Genomic DNA, 16,830 nt, shown 5'->3' with positions numbered 1-16,830 from the left:
GGGAAAATTGTAAACTACAAAAAAAAAAAAAAAAAAAAAAAAAAAAAAAAAAAAAAAAAGAAAAAAAGAAAGAAATTAACCACCAGCTCTGCAGCATAATCTGCTTCTTGGTTACACAACCTTGGACTTTGTGGTGATAGCATTACAGCAGACATTCTTGGAAAAAAAATACATCTGTTAGATGAGTGTTGTGTTTTGCAGAGACGGGTAAAACCTATTTTGCTTCAAGGAATTTGAATTTGTATGTGATACTACCTTATGTTTGTCGAGGCGTGCAGTACAAATAACACTAGCAATCGTTACCGATATACATTTTGTTTATAGACCACATCATGAAGACTTGGTGTTTTTACAAGTAGCATGGAAGAGAAAGTGTTTCTTCTACTAAACAAAGAGGGGCTGTAGCAGCAATAATAATAAAGTTGCTGCTGTAAAGTGGAAAGTAAGAAAAATCTTTGTATGAAAATCAGTAAGTTTCAGCTGTAGTGACTTTTTGGTGTGGCATGTTAAGATAAAAGACAAACAGATAAAGTATGAAGTAAGGGCTGAATGTCGTTAGGAAATATGCCTTTAGTTAGTCCTTAGGGAAGAACACCTGACTAATAGTCTGGTTCTCAGTGATGATGCCTTTATGTGATTAATTTGAATGATTTTCAGTGTTTACTTCTGATAATTAAGAAGTGCTTCAGTATTAGTTAGCAGTTCCCTATGTAGATGTGGGAGCAATAGTGGCAAATCAGAAATAGCCTGATCAGGCTTATTGTGCCAGTAAGTCACAAACTGTCACAAATAAGCTGTTCATGCATTCTCTTGCCACCTTGGTCCTTCATTCTGTTTTCTGAATGAATGAGACTGCCTTAGGAATAAATATAGGAAGTACCCGAAGTCCTGTTCTAATTTACAAGAAGAGATGCTGTTGAGTTTTACTTGACTGCTCAGTTGATCAGACACCCAAGTCCCTAGTGAATTTAGAATTACAAACAAAACTCCTGTTAGAGTTTATGCAAAAGCATTTGTTGGGTTCCCACTTCTAGTTATAGTGTTTTTAGACCGTTGTCAGACCTGCTATACTCCTTAGACCGTAGATGACAATTTCCACAGCAGAACAGTCCTGGTTATTGTATCCTGCCATAATCCTGTCTGACATACTAACAAAAATAGAAACTTCTCTCTGTAATTCTACATTTTCTTTCTTATCTTCAGTGTAAGAAAATAGAAAAGTATCCTATTGTGATGGGCATTTGGGATGTCTTTTGGTAGATTGGAGATTACAGCAGGATCTATTAAGTTGTGGACTTTGTTTTATTAACATTGAACTGTTTTAGTGCTCTGGAGATAAAGATCTCTAATACCAGTCAAGGATTTTGTGTATCAGGTATATGGAGTGTAATTGTGTAGCTTTTCAGCTGAAATTGTGGACAACTGTTAATCCAAATAGTATTCAACTCCATGGTATCAATTTGCATCAGTACACTTTCACTTTTAAGAATTCAGGGCACTGTTAGTAGTAATATCTGCAAATGGAAGCTGCATCGCTTGCTGTTCCAATCTACTTTGGGCCAATGATTGATACTTTGCACTTTGTTTACTGTGCTGGTGTCCAGACACAGAACTGATGCTTTTATATAGGTGAACTTGGGCTCCCAAGAGCAAACTGAGGATTTCAAACTTCAGTTCATAATCTCCTATTACGGAGTAGCCACATGTGGAGACACTTATCAAGGAAGGGGAAGTGGTGGGAAGCTTCCTAAAATTCTTCTGAGTATGTTCATTCTGTTCCCAAATGTAGGCATAGATACAGGAGGCTGTCATTATTGTTCCATGAACACGGTTTCCGCCACTGAAGGATGATGCATTACAGTAATTCTGTTTGTTGTAAGAAGCAGAGCTTAAAATAGAATGGTATGTAAGAATGTATCCTTTCTGAACATAAAGGTTTCTTTGTGTCATAATGAAGTATAGGGCTTTAAAACTTTTTATTATTCATGTCCCTCATATATTTTGTTCTTTTCATTGAAGTGGCCAACTTTATGACACCTAGTTTTGTAAAAACCTTTTTTCCCTCCTACCTTCCCTTGCTTGTTGCTATTTTCCATTTTGTCTTATTTTCTCGTCAGTTTTAATTTTCATTCTGATGCCTTGATTTAGAAAAAATTTTTTTCAACATACAGTTTTTAATCTTTCTATGCTAACTCTCTGGAATGCTAAATCTAAGAGATGAGTCTTAAGAGCTGAGTGATCACCCTTGGCATACTTAATGGTAGACAAGTTGTTTGAACTTGTAACACTTGGAAAATGAAAGTGAATATATTTGTTTTGTTATTCCCATGGAAACGAGATATTTATAATGAGCTTCTAAAAACAAGTTACAAATATACACAAAGAAGCTGATTCTTTGTAGCAGTTGCTTAATAAAAAGGAATTTGTTTATTTGGGGGGTTATGGGTTGGGGTTTTTTTCTTAATTTCATGAAGTCTGAAAATCTGGTACAAGGAAGGGATTTCCTGAATGTGAACAGGACATAAAATGGTGAAAATAAACTAGGGGTATGACAGCCTGTGTTCATAGTATTATAATTTTTCATAAATTACTTTGAGTTGGAGGGAGCCTTTTACATGTCATCTAAGTAAACACCACCACCTCGCCCTTCTCCCAGTGAGCAGGAGCATATTGCATGAGACCAGGTTGCTCATAGTCCCATCCAACCTGACCAGGGATGGGCCATCTATCATTTCACTGGACAGCCTCTTGCAGTGTTTCACCACCCTCCTAAAAATGTCTTCCTTATGTCTAGTCTGAATCTACCCTATTTTAGTTTGCAGCCATTACCTTGTCCTATCACAACAGCTCTGCTAAAAAAGCCTGCCCCCATCCTTCCTTGTAAGCCCCTTAAAAGCTGCAGTAGGGTCTCCTGGAGCCATGTCTCCACCAGATTGAAGAACCCCAACTCTCCCAAACTTGTCTTTATGGCAGGGCTCTTTCTTCTCTCTGATCAACTCTGTGGTCCTCCTCTGGACTCACTCCAACAGGGGCCCCAGAGCTGGATGCAGTGCTCCAAGTGGCCTCTCAGCACAGCAGAGTAGAATCCTCTCCCACACCCTTCTCTCATGCTGCTTTTGGTGCAGCCTCAGATACAGGTGTTGGCTTTCTGGGCTGGGAGTGCATGTTGCTGGCTCATGTCCAATTTTCCATCCAATAGTGCTCACAAGTCATTATCCCTAGGGTAGTTTTGTGGACCTGGATTGGAGAGAGTGTGTAAATCAAGGTTTGTTGAAAGACTTTTCCTCTATCATTTCTACCTACTCAGTCAGTGGTCTCCTGTGCATTCAACCCATGTCTGTACAGACAGAGGAGAGGGGAGCATGCTGTTCTAGTTAGTAATCATGATGACAGCAACTGCTCAGAGCTCTTCAAGACCTGTCTCTAGAGAGAGGAGGTGTATAGGATTGCTGCTTGATAATTTAGATGCTGGTAAATGGCATACATGTACCATACCTCACATACCAAAAGTGCAAGAACGTGTCATGTTCCTAGGGTTTTCCACAAGACTTGGCATATGTTGCAGCTGTAGAGTTTTGGAATTAATTATGATGCTTTACAAGTGGATTTGATAATCTTGTAATACATGGAGGAGCAAGAGGGGATATTTTTGGAGTGTAGAAAAAGATAACAAATTTCAAAATTAAAGCTGTTTTATTTAGGAAACTTGGGATATAGTTGCAGAAATTCCTTCACTCCCAATCCTATTTTAAACATGGCTCCAATTAATGTTGCTGTCTGGTAAAGAATATCAGCTATGATGCACATTTGTTTCTCTTTCGGGGTTCAGCTGCAATAATAGTACATTGGTCATATATGTGTCCAATTTGTGATTTTACCTTAAGCTGAAGAGGAAAAATCCACTCATTTCCTTGCCCCATGTAAGTGACAGGGAAGAGATTAAATGCGAAAGGTAGGTAGACCTGTGGACCTGTGTCTTATACCAAATGTTCTTTGTTCATCTTGGCAGCCATATTTATGTATTTTTCCTTTTAATTCATACAAAAAAGTTATGCTCTTCTATTTAATAAGTGTGCAAGCAGAAATTCTCCATGTGTTAATAAAACCCTGAGATCAGTTCATTTGTTTAGAGCGTGGCGCTAATAGGTCATGGGTTAGATCAGTTAAGGGTTGAACTTGATCATCCTTGTGGGTCCCTTCCAGCTCAGAAGATTCTGTGACAAATAAACAAGTTAACATGAATTTTTCCTGGTTTTGCTGAAAGTGATCATTCTCTTTCCCACTGCAATGATCCTGACTGATGATCAAAGATAAACCTATGTGCTACAGAAAACTGCCTTTTTCAAGGCCTGAATGCTAGGCTTGGCTAGCCTAGCAATGAGTCTGCAGAGAATTTAGGGTCTTAGGGTGTTGTTATGCTGGAGCATAACAACAGTGCAGTGATTGCAGTGATTGACAGTGCTTTCTTTTTCTAAATGAGAGGCAAAACAAAATGAAGTCTTGACCTCTTTGTGCTACTTAAAAGTTCTTGGACGTGTTTCATCAAAAGAGGGATGTTAATCCTATTAATGAGAATCCTGGAGAAATTCCAGGTAGTTAATTGCAGTTTATTCCACCTGTCTTTCTGATTAATGAAATGCTGGATTATATTCTTTATTTCTACTGTCATGATGTTCTTTTACCAGCTAACTCTGAGATACTCCAGCACATGCTTTACCTAAAGCAGACAAGTAGTTGCAAACAGCAATGTTTGGTTAAGAAATACATAAAGTTTATTTTGTGGCGGTTGCTGACATTTGATACATATGTTGGGCTGCATTGAAAATAAAGAATGCTAGTAATGAACAATTATGTAAAGGGTTCCCTTAGTGTTGAATTTTGTTGTGAATAGCCAATTTCTCTTTGTTTTAAAAGCCTGGTATAAAATTTCATTTTTGTTTAGTTAATTGAAGCAGGAGTCACTTTCTAAGTATTGGTTGGTAAACCAGAAATAGCATTTCCCCTTTTCATTAGTGGAGGCATCCCCCAGCTGAGAGGAATTTGACCATTGAAGGTATTTAAAAGAAGATCAAAGATAAATCCATGACGTATAGCTGAATTGCTCTTCACAATGGTCTTTTTGACACTTGAATTAAAATAAGATCTCTGTGTACTGCTTTTCTAGCCCAAGATTTCTGTTGCTGGTGCACACTTTCTCTATCCTAGCATCTATTGTTTATTCCTATATAAACAGCTGTCCCTGTTGAAAGGACTGGTCTGGGTTATGTGGTGGTGCTTGGTTATTTTTTTCCCCTGATTTGCTTGAAATGTTCTCTAAATTGGCATAAAAATAAATGCTCAAGTAGCAAACAAAACTTGTGTAGTAGCATGTTTCCCAGCAACATGGACTCTCAAATGTTACTTTAACTTTGAGAATTTTGTAATCTAAACATGTTCTGCTTTTTAAGATGGTACTGTTTAAGATTATATCAGCATAAGTATCAACACATCTTTTTGAAAATGGTTCTATTTGATCTGCTAAACTTTAGTTCAAAATATATGGCTACATTTTAGGGTGTAAATTCTTATTCTAAAGATCAGAGAATCTGTAGTTTACTAATAGAGGAAAAGATGTGGTTTGTCTCTTCTGTAATTCATAACAACTAAAAATAGTTGGTTTTTCTTTAATGTGAGTAAACTCACTGATGCTGTTGCTTTGTACCTGAATTTTAAAATGAGGAACACTAAAACTAGGTTAATATTAGGGAATTGAGTGGAACTGTGCTTACTCTGTAATGTTATCTCCTGCCTAAACTGAATATTTTAAAATGCTAGAAAACAGACATGCATTAACCTTCTTTGGTTAAACATATCACTATGGTGAATGCTTTGTAAGAGTTCTATCAACTGAAACCTTTGGTGTGATGGACCAAAAAAGATCTGCAGGAATGACCGTATAAACTGGTGTTTGTAAAGTGTGAATTTCCCATTATCAGGATTTGCACCACACACTTGTACAGCAAAATCTATGCGCTTACCAGGCTACTATATTGTGTTTTCTGCATACCTTTAAATGTTTTTGAAGATGATGGTCTACAAAAGAAAACAGGTATTGAATTTAAATGTATCATTTAAAAACTTGTCAGTCTTCAATTGAAAAGGAATTTCAAGTTTTTAAATACATTTCAGTGGTTTGCTTTGCACAATAGCAGAATAATTCTTAATTTATTTATGAATACATGAATAGTGACTTATAAATAATATGATAACAAGTTATTCAAAGAGGAATAAAAAGTAGTAAATAAAAAGACTCGCCTAAGATGCTTCAGATCTTGTCTTATAAATGCAGACATTATAAGTGATCAACCAAATGAGACTGTATTTAATTTGTGAGCTGCAGGCATTTTGACGGTAGACCCAGTCACTTTATTTCATCTTTATTTTTGAACATTCATCAAGGGAAGTCTGTGAAGTGCTATCCTGCTGATGTATACATAAAATGATATTCCTGGAATATGTTTTATTTGACACCAAAAATGGGGTGCATGGGCTTTCCTGTTCTGTTACAGTTTTCTGTTGTTCGCTGTGGTAAACTGAAACCATTTTGCTATTCTCGAAATGCTTTTTGTGCTCTCTTGTAATTTCTTTCAATTGCTGTGTGTTTCAACAGGGGAAAGTCTGTAAGAACTATTACTTTTGAGCAGTTTAAGGAAGCTCTTCAAGAACTCTCCAAGAAGCGATTTAAAGGCAAAAGTGATGAGGAAGCACTTCAAGAAATGTATAAACTAATTGAAGGAAAAGGCCCAGGTTTAACTGGAGTAACGGTATGTTACTGCTCTCATGGACAGATTGTTTCTACCTGTCCTTTGTTCTATTGCAGTGTTGTTATGTTTACCACTTCCCTCCACAATCCACAAATCCAATTTCTCTGTGAGCCTGAAGGCAGCAATTGCAAAGCAGAATTGGAGCAAACAGTGTGCAACAACTGAGTATTGTGCTACTGTGTGTTCCTATGTGGTACTGTCATTGCTCCTTCTAGGAATTGTACTATTACATAGTAGCACGTCAAGAATATCCTGAGCTTGTGTATGCTTAGAACAATGAAATGTTGTTGAAGAGTGGTATATGCAAATCAAAAGGAGTATATTAGAGCCTCAATAAAAAGTTTTAAGATGTTTTGTGAAATACCAAAAAGCGAAGGCATCTTAAAATACATTTAATTACACCATGTGAATCCCAGAACACTGAAAACCTGGGAATAATTATCATGTGGTCTGGTCTTTGTTTCTTGTTTGTTCCAAGTCTGTCAGAGCTATAATGTTCTGTCTTTTTAATTTTAAAATACTGGTGTTGAGCTTTGTATGTGAAAAGGGAGCTATAAAGCATACTGTACATTAGCTTGGTTGTCCTTTTAGATGCCCAGGCTAGGCAAACTTTTATCCAGTATTTTAGGAGATACTGGAGAGTGTACCATCAGGTTGAATAGTTCTGTCAGTTTAGTTCATCTGCTTAAAATTTGTGATCCTCCTGAATTTTGCCTGAATTTGCCTAAAGCTGTGAATGAAAATGTAATCTTTTCAGAAACTGGTTCTCTATAAATGATTAGTGTAAACATCAAGTGGAAATAACTCTTTTGAGTTCTAAAATAAGTTAGCTTTTTGCAAGTTTTTATTTTATTGCTCTTCTACTCTCATTTAAAACAAGTGGTAATTTCGATACAGACTTAAAACTTGAACCTTCCTTTTTGTTCTTCACTTGCCTTGATAGATTTGAATAACTTCTTCATCTGTTCAGGGATTCTTCTCTCAAATTGTGTGCATCCTTCTACACCTCACTCCTGATTCCATTTTGAGTATTTTAGGAGGCAGACATTGAAATGAGCAGTGTCTGCTACTAAAGGAATAGTCTCTTTCTTTGTGGGGTGCATGGATGAGAGAGCTTTGCAGATGCAAAGTAGTATCATATAGGCTCAGCAGAGGTATATGAGTGAGCAGGAGGGGAAGAAAGAGTGGAGGGGAATATGAGCCAGAGATGCGAGGCTTGACTGTTCAATATGTGCCCTTCTGGGGAGAGTTGAGAAGTTAAGAAAAAGGGATCAGAATATCTTGTTCTGCTAGCTGGAAAAGTAAGGGGTAGGAGGCAGAGCTTAAAAAGGAGGGAGATTGCAGACTGGGAGTGTGTGCATGTGTGTATGTAAAACCAAATTTCATGTTTCTTTTCTCATGCTAATTTAGTTCCTGGATGGTAAAAAAGACCCACAAACTTGGCAATTAAAGACATTAAAATAAATAAATGAATACAAGGCCACTCTCCTCCTGCAGCCCAGGAGCATAGATATGAATTCTCTATACAAGCTTTTAATGCTTAGTTTACTTTGGGAAGTCAATATTGTGGAAATTTCAAATTGTGCTGCTTTCTGTACGGTTAGATAAAGTTACATTAAGCTTTTCTTAAAAGTTCTAAGGTAAGTCAGTCATGCCTTGTAGTGTGTGCCCTGCTCTGTAAAACTCTGCTATAGGTCATGTAGATTTGGTTCAGGTCTCAGACAGAAAACTTTTTGTGACTACTGACACATTACTCTAAACATATTAGGGAAGGAGTTGAAAGTATGATTAAGTAAAGCTTGTGGATAAGAATACTTCAGCAGCACATGGGGAACTTTGTGTCTTGGCTTCTTCTCATGTTCTGCACTGGGTGTTCTGGGGAGGTAGGTGGCAGGGGCAGTATGTGTGGACTAAATGGCAGCCTGTGGAAAGCACTCCTTCAGCAGGACAGTTGGAAAGTTTACCTTCACATCAGACAATGAGGATTTTAGTGCATGTTGGGATAGAAGTGATAGAAGATCTTTTATTTTCTTCTGTTTATTTTTTTCTTCTCCTTCAGAATGTCATAGAATTACAAAAATCCCTGCTTGTTGTTGGTGTGGTTGAGAAGGCTCAGCAGCCAGACATTGAAACCAAGTGAATTTTAGGCTACTTTCTAATCTAAGAACAGAACATATATTATTGATTTTGTCACAGATGAAGAAAAACACAGGAAAGTGATACAGGTTAATGAAGCCAGTGGCTTTATTAGCTCACTTGGTGGTAATGTCTCAATAGAATATACGGTGCCGGTCATGTAACTTTGGCGGCTTGTAAACAGACATGTAAATGAAGTCTAGGGCCTTTTAATTGTCCTCATTCCTACACAAAGGTTACAAAGAGCAAAACTGAGGTTCTTTCTTTTCCTGTACCAAGAGCTGTATGCCATAACCATTCTGAATGCATTTTTGCACCTCCTGGGAAACAGATCCTTACTTTGGTTATTGTTTGCTGTTAAAATAAAACCAGTTGAACTGCAGTGTATATTGATCAGGGTCCTTGACATAGAAATTCAGAACAATTTCAAGTGCAAGGAATCTGGGATGATCTCGTTCAAACCTTTTGTTCACAAGAGGGTAACTTAAAGCCAGATCAGGTTGTTCAGGGTGCAATCCAGTGAGATTCCTGGTGAGAGGAGTATGGGTAGCAGGGCAGTACAGCAGCAACAGCACTTTAAAAGCTGGATGATGGGTGCTCAGGGGGATGTTGATGTGGGCAAGATCATATTATCACCAAAACATTAGGTGATAATGGGCAAGAGCAAGGAAACCAGAGTGCATCCCACAGAGTGTGGTAAATGAGACAAAACAGTTGTTGCAGCAGAAGTGCAAAGAGGCCTAGGAGTTCCGCTTAAGACTATGTGGATCTGCTTGAAGACTGTACAGTGGTAGTCTGAAAAAGCTGCAGGAGATACTGTCCACCACATGGACTTCCATTCAGATGTAGAAGTCTGCAGAACTGAGAGTCCTTGGCTCTCTTAGGAAGAAGTCCTATATCCACCTTGAATGCTTCAGAGAGCTTCTGTGTCTTCCTGGAGGTCAGGGCAGTGGTGGCCACTCTTGTGGGAGATGTGCTGTAGTCGAGGTCCTGAGATTCCATGGTGGGAGAAGATGAAGAGGAGACTGATGTGGTATTTGTGGAAAACCCAAGCTACACAAGGTGTGGAAGCAGTGACAGCTAAAGACCAAGTGGACAGAGACCATTGAAATAGAAAAGGCTGAAAGGTTGTGGCTTCTGGCAACAAAAGATCACAGATCTGCTCAACCTGCAGTTGTTCAATTTCAGAATACATATAGTATCCTAAGCACTGGTGAGGATCAACAAGGCCCATCAGAGTCAGCTGAACCTGAATTTAGTGTTCACACAAAAAGGGGAGAATGAATGATAATGTTGAGCAGCACTATCTCACACTGTGGGGACAGACAAGTTCTTTTAAGAATCCTTGCTTGAATGAATCCTTGGCTGGCCACAGATTTGTAGTTATATTAGGCCTTAGCATGAGCTGTGTGTTAGTGAAAATCTGGAAAGGAGTTGAGTGAACAGTCACAGAAGATTTTGCCATCCCAAATATCTCATGTGCTATTACACTTCCCTGTTCCATAACGGGTGACGCTATACTCTGGCAATAGTGCTGTACCATGAGTCAGGAGTAATGGGTACTAGTCACAGAAAATTACTGGAGATTCTTCTTGTGGATGATCAAGGCATGTATCTTCTGATCTCACCTGATGTCTCAGGAGTTTTATTGCTTGGTAGGTGCCATGATCTGGGATTGTTGCAGATGCACAGCCAAGATTTGTCCAACCTCCTCACATGGACCTCTTCTTCCTCTTTCTCTTCCTTGTGGGTATCCAGAGTACTGCTCTGGAGGTAACCTGCTGCATATAAAGAGGAACTACAGAAGTTTAGGGATGAGGGTGATAGGTAAGGAGCTGAGATCTTGCCTTGCCAGTTCTGGGAGGAGGAAAGATTGGGTAGAAGTGGACTGTATGGCTTCTCTTGAAGATGGGGCTTTGGCTTCTAGGACTAGAGAAATGAGGGCTACTCAGCAGGGATGGAATAAATCTAACAAAGTAGAACAAGAGTATCTTTACAAACTAAGCCAACTGATCTGCTGAGGAGACTATGGAAGGTTGCCATGACCTGAAGATGAAAGATCATAAGGGGCAGAGCAGATATGTTTGGGGGACAAGCCTGACAAGGGAGGTTTTTATCCTTCCAGAAATGCAGCAGGACATGGGGTGTGTCTCTAACGCCTGCACACAAAAGCATATAGTATGGGGAAAGCAGGGCAAATTACTTGCAGAGATGTGATTCACTGGGATTGTGCAGATGTGTTAACAAAACTCTTCTAAGTGGAGTGCTGCACAGGATGAATAGAGGCTCGTCAGGAAATACATTTAAAAAATGAGGAAGATGGATGGTAGTGTATGTAAAGGCTTATGTTGACAGCATCTAGCTTTGGACCAAGTCTCATTAAAGATTGGTTGTAACATTAAATTGAAGAAGGATTCAACAACACCCTCACTGGAAAAAAAAAAGGCTTTATAATATATTTCCCTTTCTGTTTTGTCTTCACCACCAACAAGAATGAAAAACTCCTCAGAGAAGTGTTGGCACACTGTTTTTGAGGGAGATCATGTAAATCAGGCTGCTAGATCCCTGAGCTGAGATCATGCAGTGACTTGGACTGTTGAAGTGCTGGAGAACTGGAGTTAAGGGGCTAATCTTAGAGAGGAGGAAAGGAAGGGGTCTCTTATAGCTGCCAAATAACACCTGCCAGCTGGACTTCACATGGTCTTCTCTTGATGGAGCTAGACCTGGGTCAGGCACATTTATGTGAATGCTTATGCTATAAGGGGTGTCACATATAAGGAACCTTTTTGATGTCTTTTCTCTATCTCTGGCTGGACTCCTAGTAAGTGAGAAGGTTTAGGTATGTATATAGAATTAGGACTTGCAGTGCTATATCATCTGAGTGGCATTACTGGGAACCATTCCACTGAAAGTTCTCACTAGGATTCGTTAAAATGATGCTACTTTCTGGCATTATTGAAGTGGAGTTGCTTATCATTTACTTTTGTATGGGTGTGTGTCCATGCATGTGCTAAAGCAAAGGAACGTGAATGAAATCCAAATTTTATTTGAAGCTTGATCTCTGTTTCTGACTTTCTGCAGACTTCTAATGCATGTGCATGTATTCCCATGAATTTAAAAACAAAGTAAATACAGTTTTGGTATGGAGTTCTGGTACAATGCCCCCCACACCCCCAAAAAGGGCAGACTTCACCTTTGAAATTATTTTTCTATGTTGCAGTCATTTTTTGTTTCCTATTTTTACAAAGGTTGTGGATATTACCAGCAGACTGATAATTTTCAAAACCTTGCCGAGACTATGAATGTTGGTGCTGATTCTGCAAGCTCCCAGAACATTTTAGTTGCATGAAGAAATCTCCATGGCAACTTTTTCTAGGAGGATGTGCTGTTAGATAGTGAAGTTTTATGGTTGAAGGAGCAGATGTTGGAAAGCATTCAGTTTCAGCGAGGAAGGCTGACTGCAGCTGACAGTGTGGCCAGGAGTACTGTGGCTAAGGTTTTGCACCCTTGTGGTGAGGAGTAAGAGGAGCAGCTCACCTCCTGTCTGTCACCAGTGTTTTTGGCAGTGCAGACACTCCCAGCACTGATTGCTGAAGAGACTCAGTCAGTCCCTCAGGCAGGCAGGGACTGTTTCTGTACTATCTGGACATTTGTAATTCAGGAAGGAAAACCAAGCAGAAAACCCAACTGCAGGGTTTTGCATCATTAAGTTTCTGCCTAAGCTGTGGAGCAGCTTTAAGTGAAGCCCGAATCTTTGTCAGCGATGGCATGCGGTGGAAAATACCTTAAGGCAAACTTGTTTGAGGGGAACCAAGAGTTCATTGTGGAAGCCAGGGCACTCGGTGTTTGTTTGGAAGGTGTGATATTCCTGAAGTCCAGTAGGTTTTCTCGGTGCTTTTCCTTCCCAGGAAGTGGTTGTGGAGAGCCTTTTGGGAATGGTGCCATGCTGTGTGCAGAGCTGCCCAGCACAGAGTTGCTGCAAGCTTGCCAGGGGCTGTGGTGCTGCAGGAGTAAGCCCTGTGCAGCTGCAGGAGTGTGGGCTGCACTGCCCTGCTCGTGGGGCCCTTTGCACTGGGCTGGGTGCAAAGCTTTTGTGACATTTGCTTGGGTTTTGAACTGTGAGCTTTGAGGAAGGGATGGTAATGTGTGCTGACAGAAAATGAGGAACGTTACCTTGGCAGCCCTGATTTGTCTTTCCTCTTCTTTGCCTCAGCTTTGTTCTGGAGGGAAAAGTGTTGAAAGTGTGGGAAATCTTCCAGTCTCACACTGTTACCTTATTTTCATGATTGTGGCTTCACTATGTGATGTGGCATCACATCATGTGATGCTTCTAGCCTTTTGACACAAGAGTTAATTTTATGGCATCTTTTGAGGCCATAAAATTCATAGTTTTCCTGCTGCAAACAAGCCAAGCCAGTGCAGCTGCAGAGCTTTCAGTTCATATATTTTTCTTTGGCAAACTATTATATACTTCTACTTCTACTAGAGTAGAGAACATTAATGTTGTTGACTTCTGTGCTCTCATTTCCTTTTTACAGTAGTTCATTTCTGTTTCCTAAGCGCTGATAATGCATTTCTGGAACTAATTCAAATTCTTGTATATAATTAAATGGATTGTGTTGCTTGCTCTGTAAACTGGTCCTTGATTCATTAGTTTTCTTGAGGTAGCAGGCAAAATCTGTGTAAGTTTGCAGAGTTGTCTTTCTCAAGAGAGGGAACGGGAGAAATGTGGCATTTGTTAAGGTTTTCAGAGTTTAAAGACAGCAGCTTTCACTTCCTGTCTTTGGTATGAGGGCTGCTTCAGACAGAAGTTGCCCTACTGGTAATAGGGAATTTGGTTGAGCTGTTGGATTGTTTTGATTTTTTTACTTACCTGCAGTGTGGTCAGACCCTGGAACAAGTTGCCCATGGAGGCTGCCCATGCTTTGCAGGTGTTCAGGACTTGACTGGAGAAGTTTCTATGTAAGCCTGTTGGAGCCTTGCTGTGAGCAGGACCCTATGCTAGATAAAGACTCATACGCAAAGGTTCTTTCCAACCTAAATTGTTCTGTGACTTAGTCATTTTAAGTTTTGATAATCCTCAGGAACAGAGAATCCCCCCCTCTTTCCAGGCTTGACCAACCACAGGGGTGAAAAATTCTCATGTGTCTAGTTGGAATTTCATATCTTCCAAATCATGCCCATTATTGTTTACTTCCAAACTGTCTCTGTTTCTAATATAACCACTCTGTTGAGGACAGGAATACGATTTGTATTCCTGAGTTATTTAATTCTGAGTCTTTATAAACACATTCCCATCATCTTTTCCATGTATGTCACATGCTCTAAGCCTCTTGCTATCTTAGCAGCACTTCTTTGTAGACACTAACACAAAGTGAGGAAAAATACTGAATTTCTAAGGAAAAAAATGCACAAAAAATAAATAAACTCTCTTTGGAGCACTAAATGATTATGTTTGATTCTGTTGTGCTAAGTAAAACTTTCTTCTTAGACAAAGTTTTTTAAAATAAATTGAAGTTCATGGGCACTTTCTGTGATATGCAAACTTTGTGGTTGACTGTATGTGCAAATAAGAGATGGAAAATGAATGCTTCTATGGTCTCAGAGAAAAAAAAAAGAGGAGGTTGGCCCCAAGGAATTTATTTCCTTCACAATAATGTAACTAGAGAGATTATATAACTTACTCTAGATAGTAAACAGTTCAAGCAGAATTGCTATATGACAAGGCAGAATCATTTGTATGTGATTCATTGTGAAAAAGAAGGGAGGGTAGAGTAGTAACATGCTGTTGTGGAAATTGTTCTCCTCCAGCCTTTTGTGCTCTTCACTATATTTCTTCCTACATTTTTCTTTACTTAAAAAGGATGATCAGCTTTCTCCCTCCACCCCCCACTTTTTTTTATTTGCCTCCCCATACCATTGTGCAATAATGAGCAGATGGGTTGTAGAGAATGAGCTCATGGTCACCTTTTCAATTGGTTTTGCCTTTTGCTTAGTACCCAGTTTAATCTGCATAGTTGTTTTTTTTCAGAAACAGAAAAAAAAAACATTTTTATAAGAACAGTTACTTGCACATTCAGTTTATAAAGGCTGTTCACTAAAAATAAGTCATCAGCTTATAGAGGAATCTTTATGGATAAACTTTTCATGTTAAGACACTGAAAGTAATGGTACAGCTAGTCCTAGAAATCATATCCAGGCACATGAATTAGAGGAAAGTCATCAGGAGTAATCAGCATGGTTGATCACCAAGGGAGAGTTGTGCTTGACTGACCTGTAGACTTCTACTATTAAATGACTGCCCAAGCAGACCGGGCAAGAAGGGAGTAATACAGTGTCTATCCAGGCTTCAGTAAGGCCTTTAATGTCATCTCTTACAAGAGTCTCACAGCCCCTCAAGCTGGTGCTGTAGTGGCTGGATGGGCAGACACTGAAGTGGATTGAAAACAGACTGAATGGTTAGGCCCCGAAGGTATTGATGAACAGTGTGAAGTCTAATTGGAGGTTGGAAAACAGTGGTATACCCCAGGGATCCATACTGAGTCGAGTCCTGTTCAGCATCTTCATTAATCATCTTCATGATAGCGTGTGGTATACTTTCAGTGAGTTTGTGATGACACAGAGGTGGGAGGAGTGGCTCCAGATGGGATGGTTGCCATCCAGAGGGACCTCACAGGCTGGAGATCTGGGCTGGCAGGAACTTCAGCAAGCTCAGCAAGCAATGCAAAGTCCTGCAACTGGTGAGGAAGAGCCTCATTCACTAGTATGTGCAGGGGGCCATGCAGATGGAAGGGAAATTGGTTGAAATGGACCTGGGAATGTTCATGGACACCAAGCTGAACATGAACCGGTGAGCTGGTATCTCAGCTGCACTAGAAGTATTGCCAAGCAAACAGAGTGTTCCTTCCCCTCTGCTCAGCACTGGTGAAATCTCATCTGAAGTCCTGCATTCAGTTCTAGGCTCCCTGGAGAAGACTGATAATCTACTGGAGAGAGTCCAGAAAAGGACCATAAAGATGATGGAGGGACTGGAGCAAATCTCTTGTAATGAAAGGCTGAGGGAGCTGGGACTGTGTAACCTGGAGAAGAGAAGGCTCAAGGGTGAATCCCATATCAATGTATATAAATACCTGAAGGGAGGGTGCAAAGATGATGGTGCGAGGCTTTTTTTCAGTAGTGCTCAGTCACAGGACTTTTCTATGATTCTGTGATATATAGTACCACTAGCTGCTTCTGGTTGAGGAGCCCAGGATGGGTGTGAAGGTGTTGTGTATTCTACTCTGTATTTACAAAGACTTTCTTGAATGAAAGCATCTTAGCACAACCTTAAAAATGTTCACCTCACCTTAAAAAGAAATGAGTATTTTCTTTTTAATGTATGCATGTTCATCATAACAATGATGGAAAAGAAGGGACAGGAGAAATGAGGTGTTCTGCATAGCCTTGTAGTGGCATCTCATCTCTGATCTTTTATATAGATACATCAGTTCAGGGAGTGAGAGCATAATGTGCAAGAAATTAACATTGCTTGGATTTTGTATTGTTAGAAACAAGGTGAGCCTCTCATTTTATAAGAATTTTGCCAACAGCAAATCAACAGTATTTCAATTGTAATAATCTGCCATATGTAGGAAGGGGCACATCAGTGACTTGACGTACAACTTAGGAAAAGGCTGTATTTCTTACTCAGTAAAAAGCAATTCAGAGAAAGAATGTTTGCTACTGCCTTTAATGTTCATTTCACATATTATGACTCCTGTGATGCAGGAAGCATTCTGATCCATCTTGGGCTGAAAGATCACATTATGTGGGATCACTGTTGCTCTTGCTCTGGATTTGTGCTGTTCCTTGTGCTGCAGTTTTAGGTTTTGCTTAATTGCTTTTTGGGACA

General features: G+C 39.6%; 1 protein-coding gene across 1 annotated transcript in view; it reads left to right on the top strand.

Annotated features, from left to right (window-relative positions):
• The window catches only part of TPPP (tubulin polymerization promoting protein), a 67,133-nt gene that overhangs the window by 39,753 nt on the left and 10,550 nt on the right, over positions 1 to 16,830 (top strand). Inside the window, exon 3 of the mRNA XM_036404501.1 lies at positions 6,650 to 6,803. Coding sequence (XP_036260394.1) covers positions 6,650 to 6,803 — 154 coding nt within the window. The remainder of the gene's footprint in view (positions 1 to 6,649; positions 6,804 to 16,830) is intronic.

Source organism: Molothrus ater, chromosome 1 (assembly GCF_012460135.2).
Source record: "Molothrus ater isolate BHLD 08-10-18 breed brown headed cowbird chromosome 1, BPBGC_Mater_1.1, whole genome shotgun sequence".
Taxonomy (NCBI): Eukaryota; Metazoa; Chordata; class Aves; order Passeriformes; family Icteridae; genus Molothrus; species Molothrus ater.
This window is presented reverse-complemented; position numbering and strand designations above follow the sequence as displayed.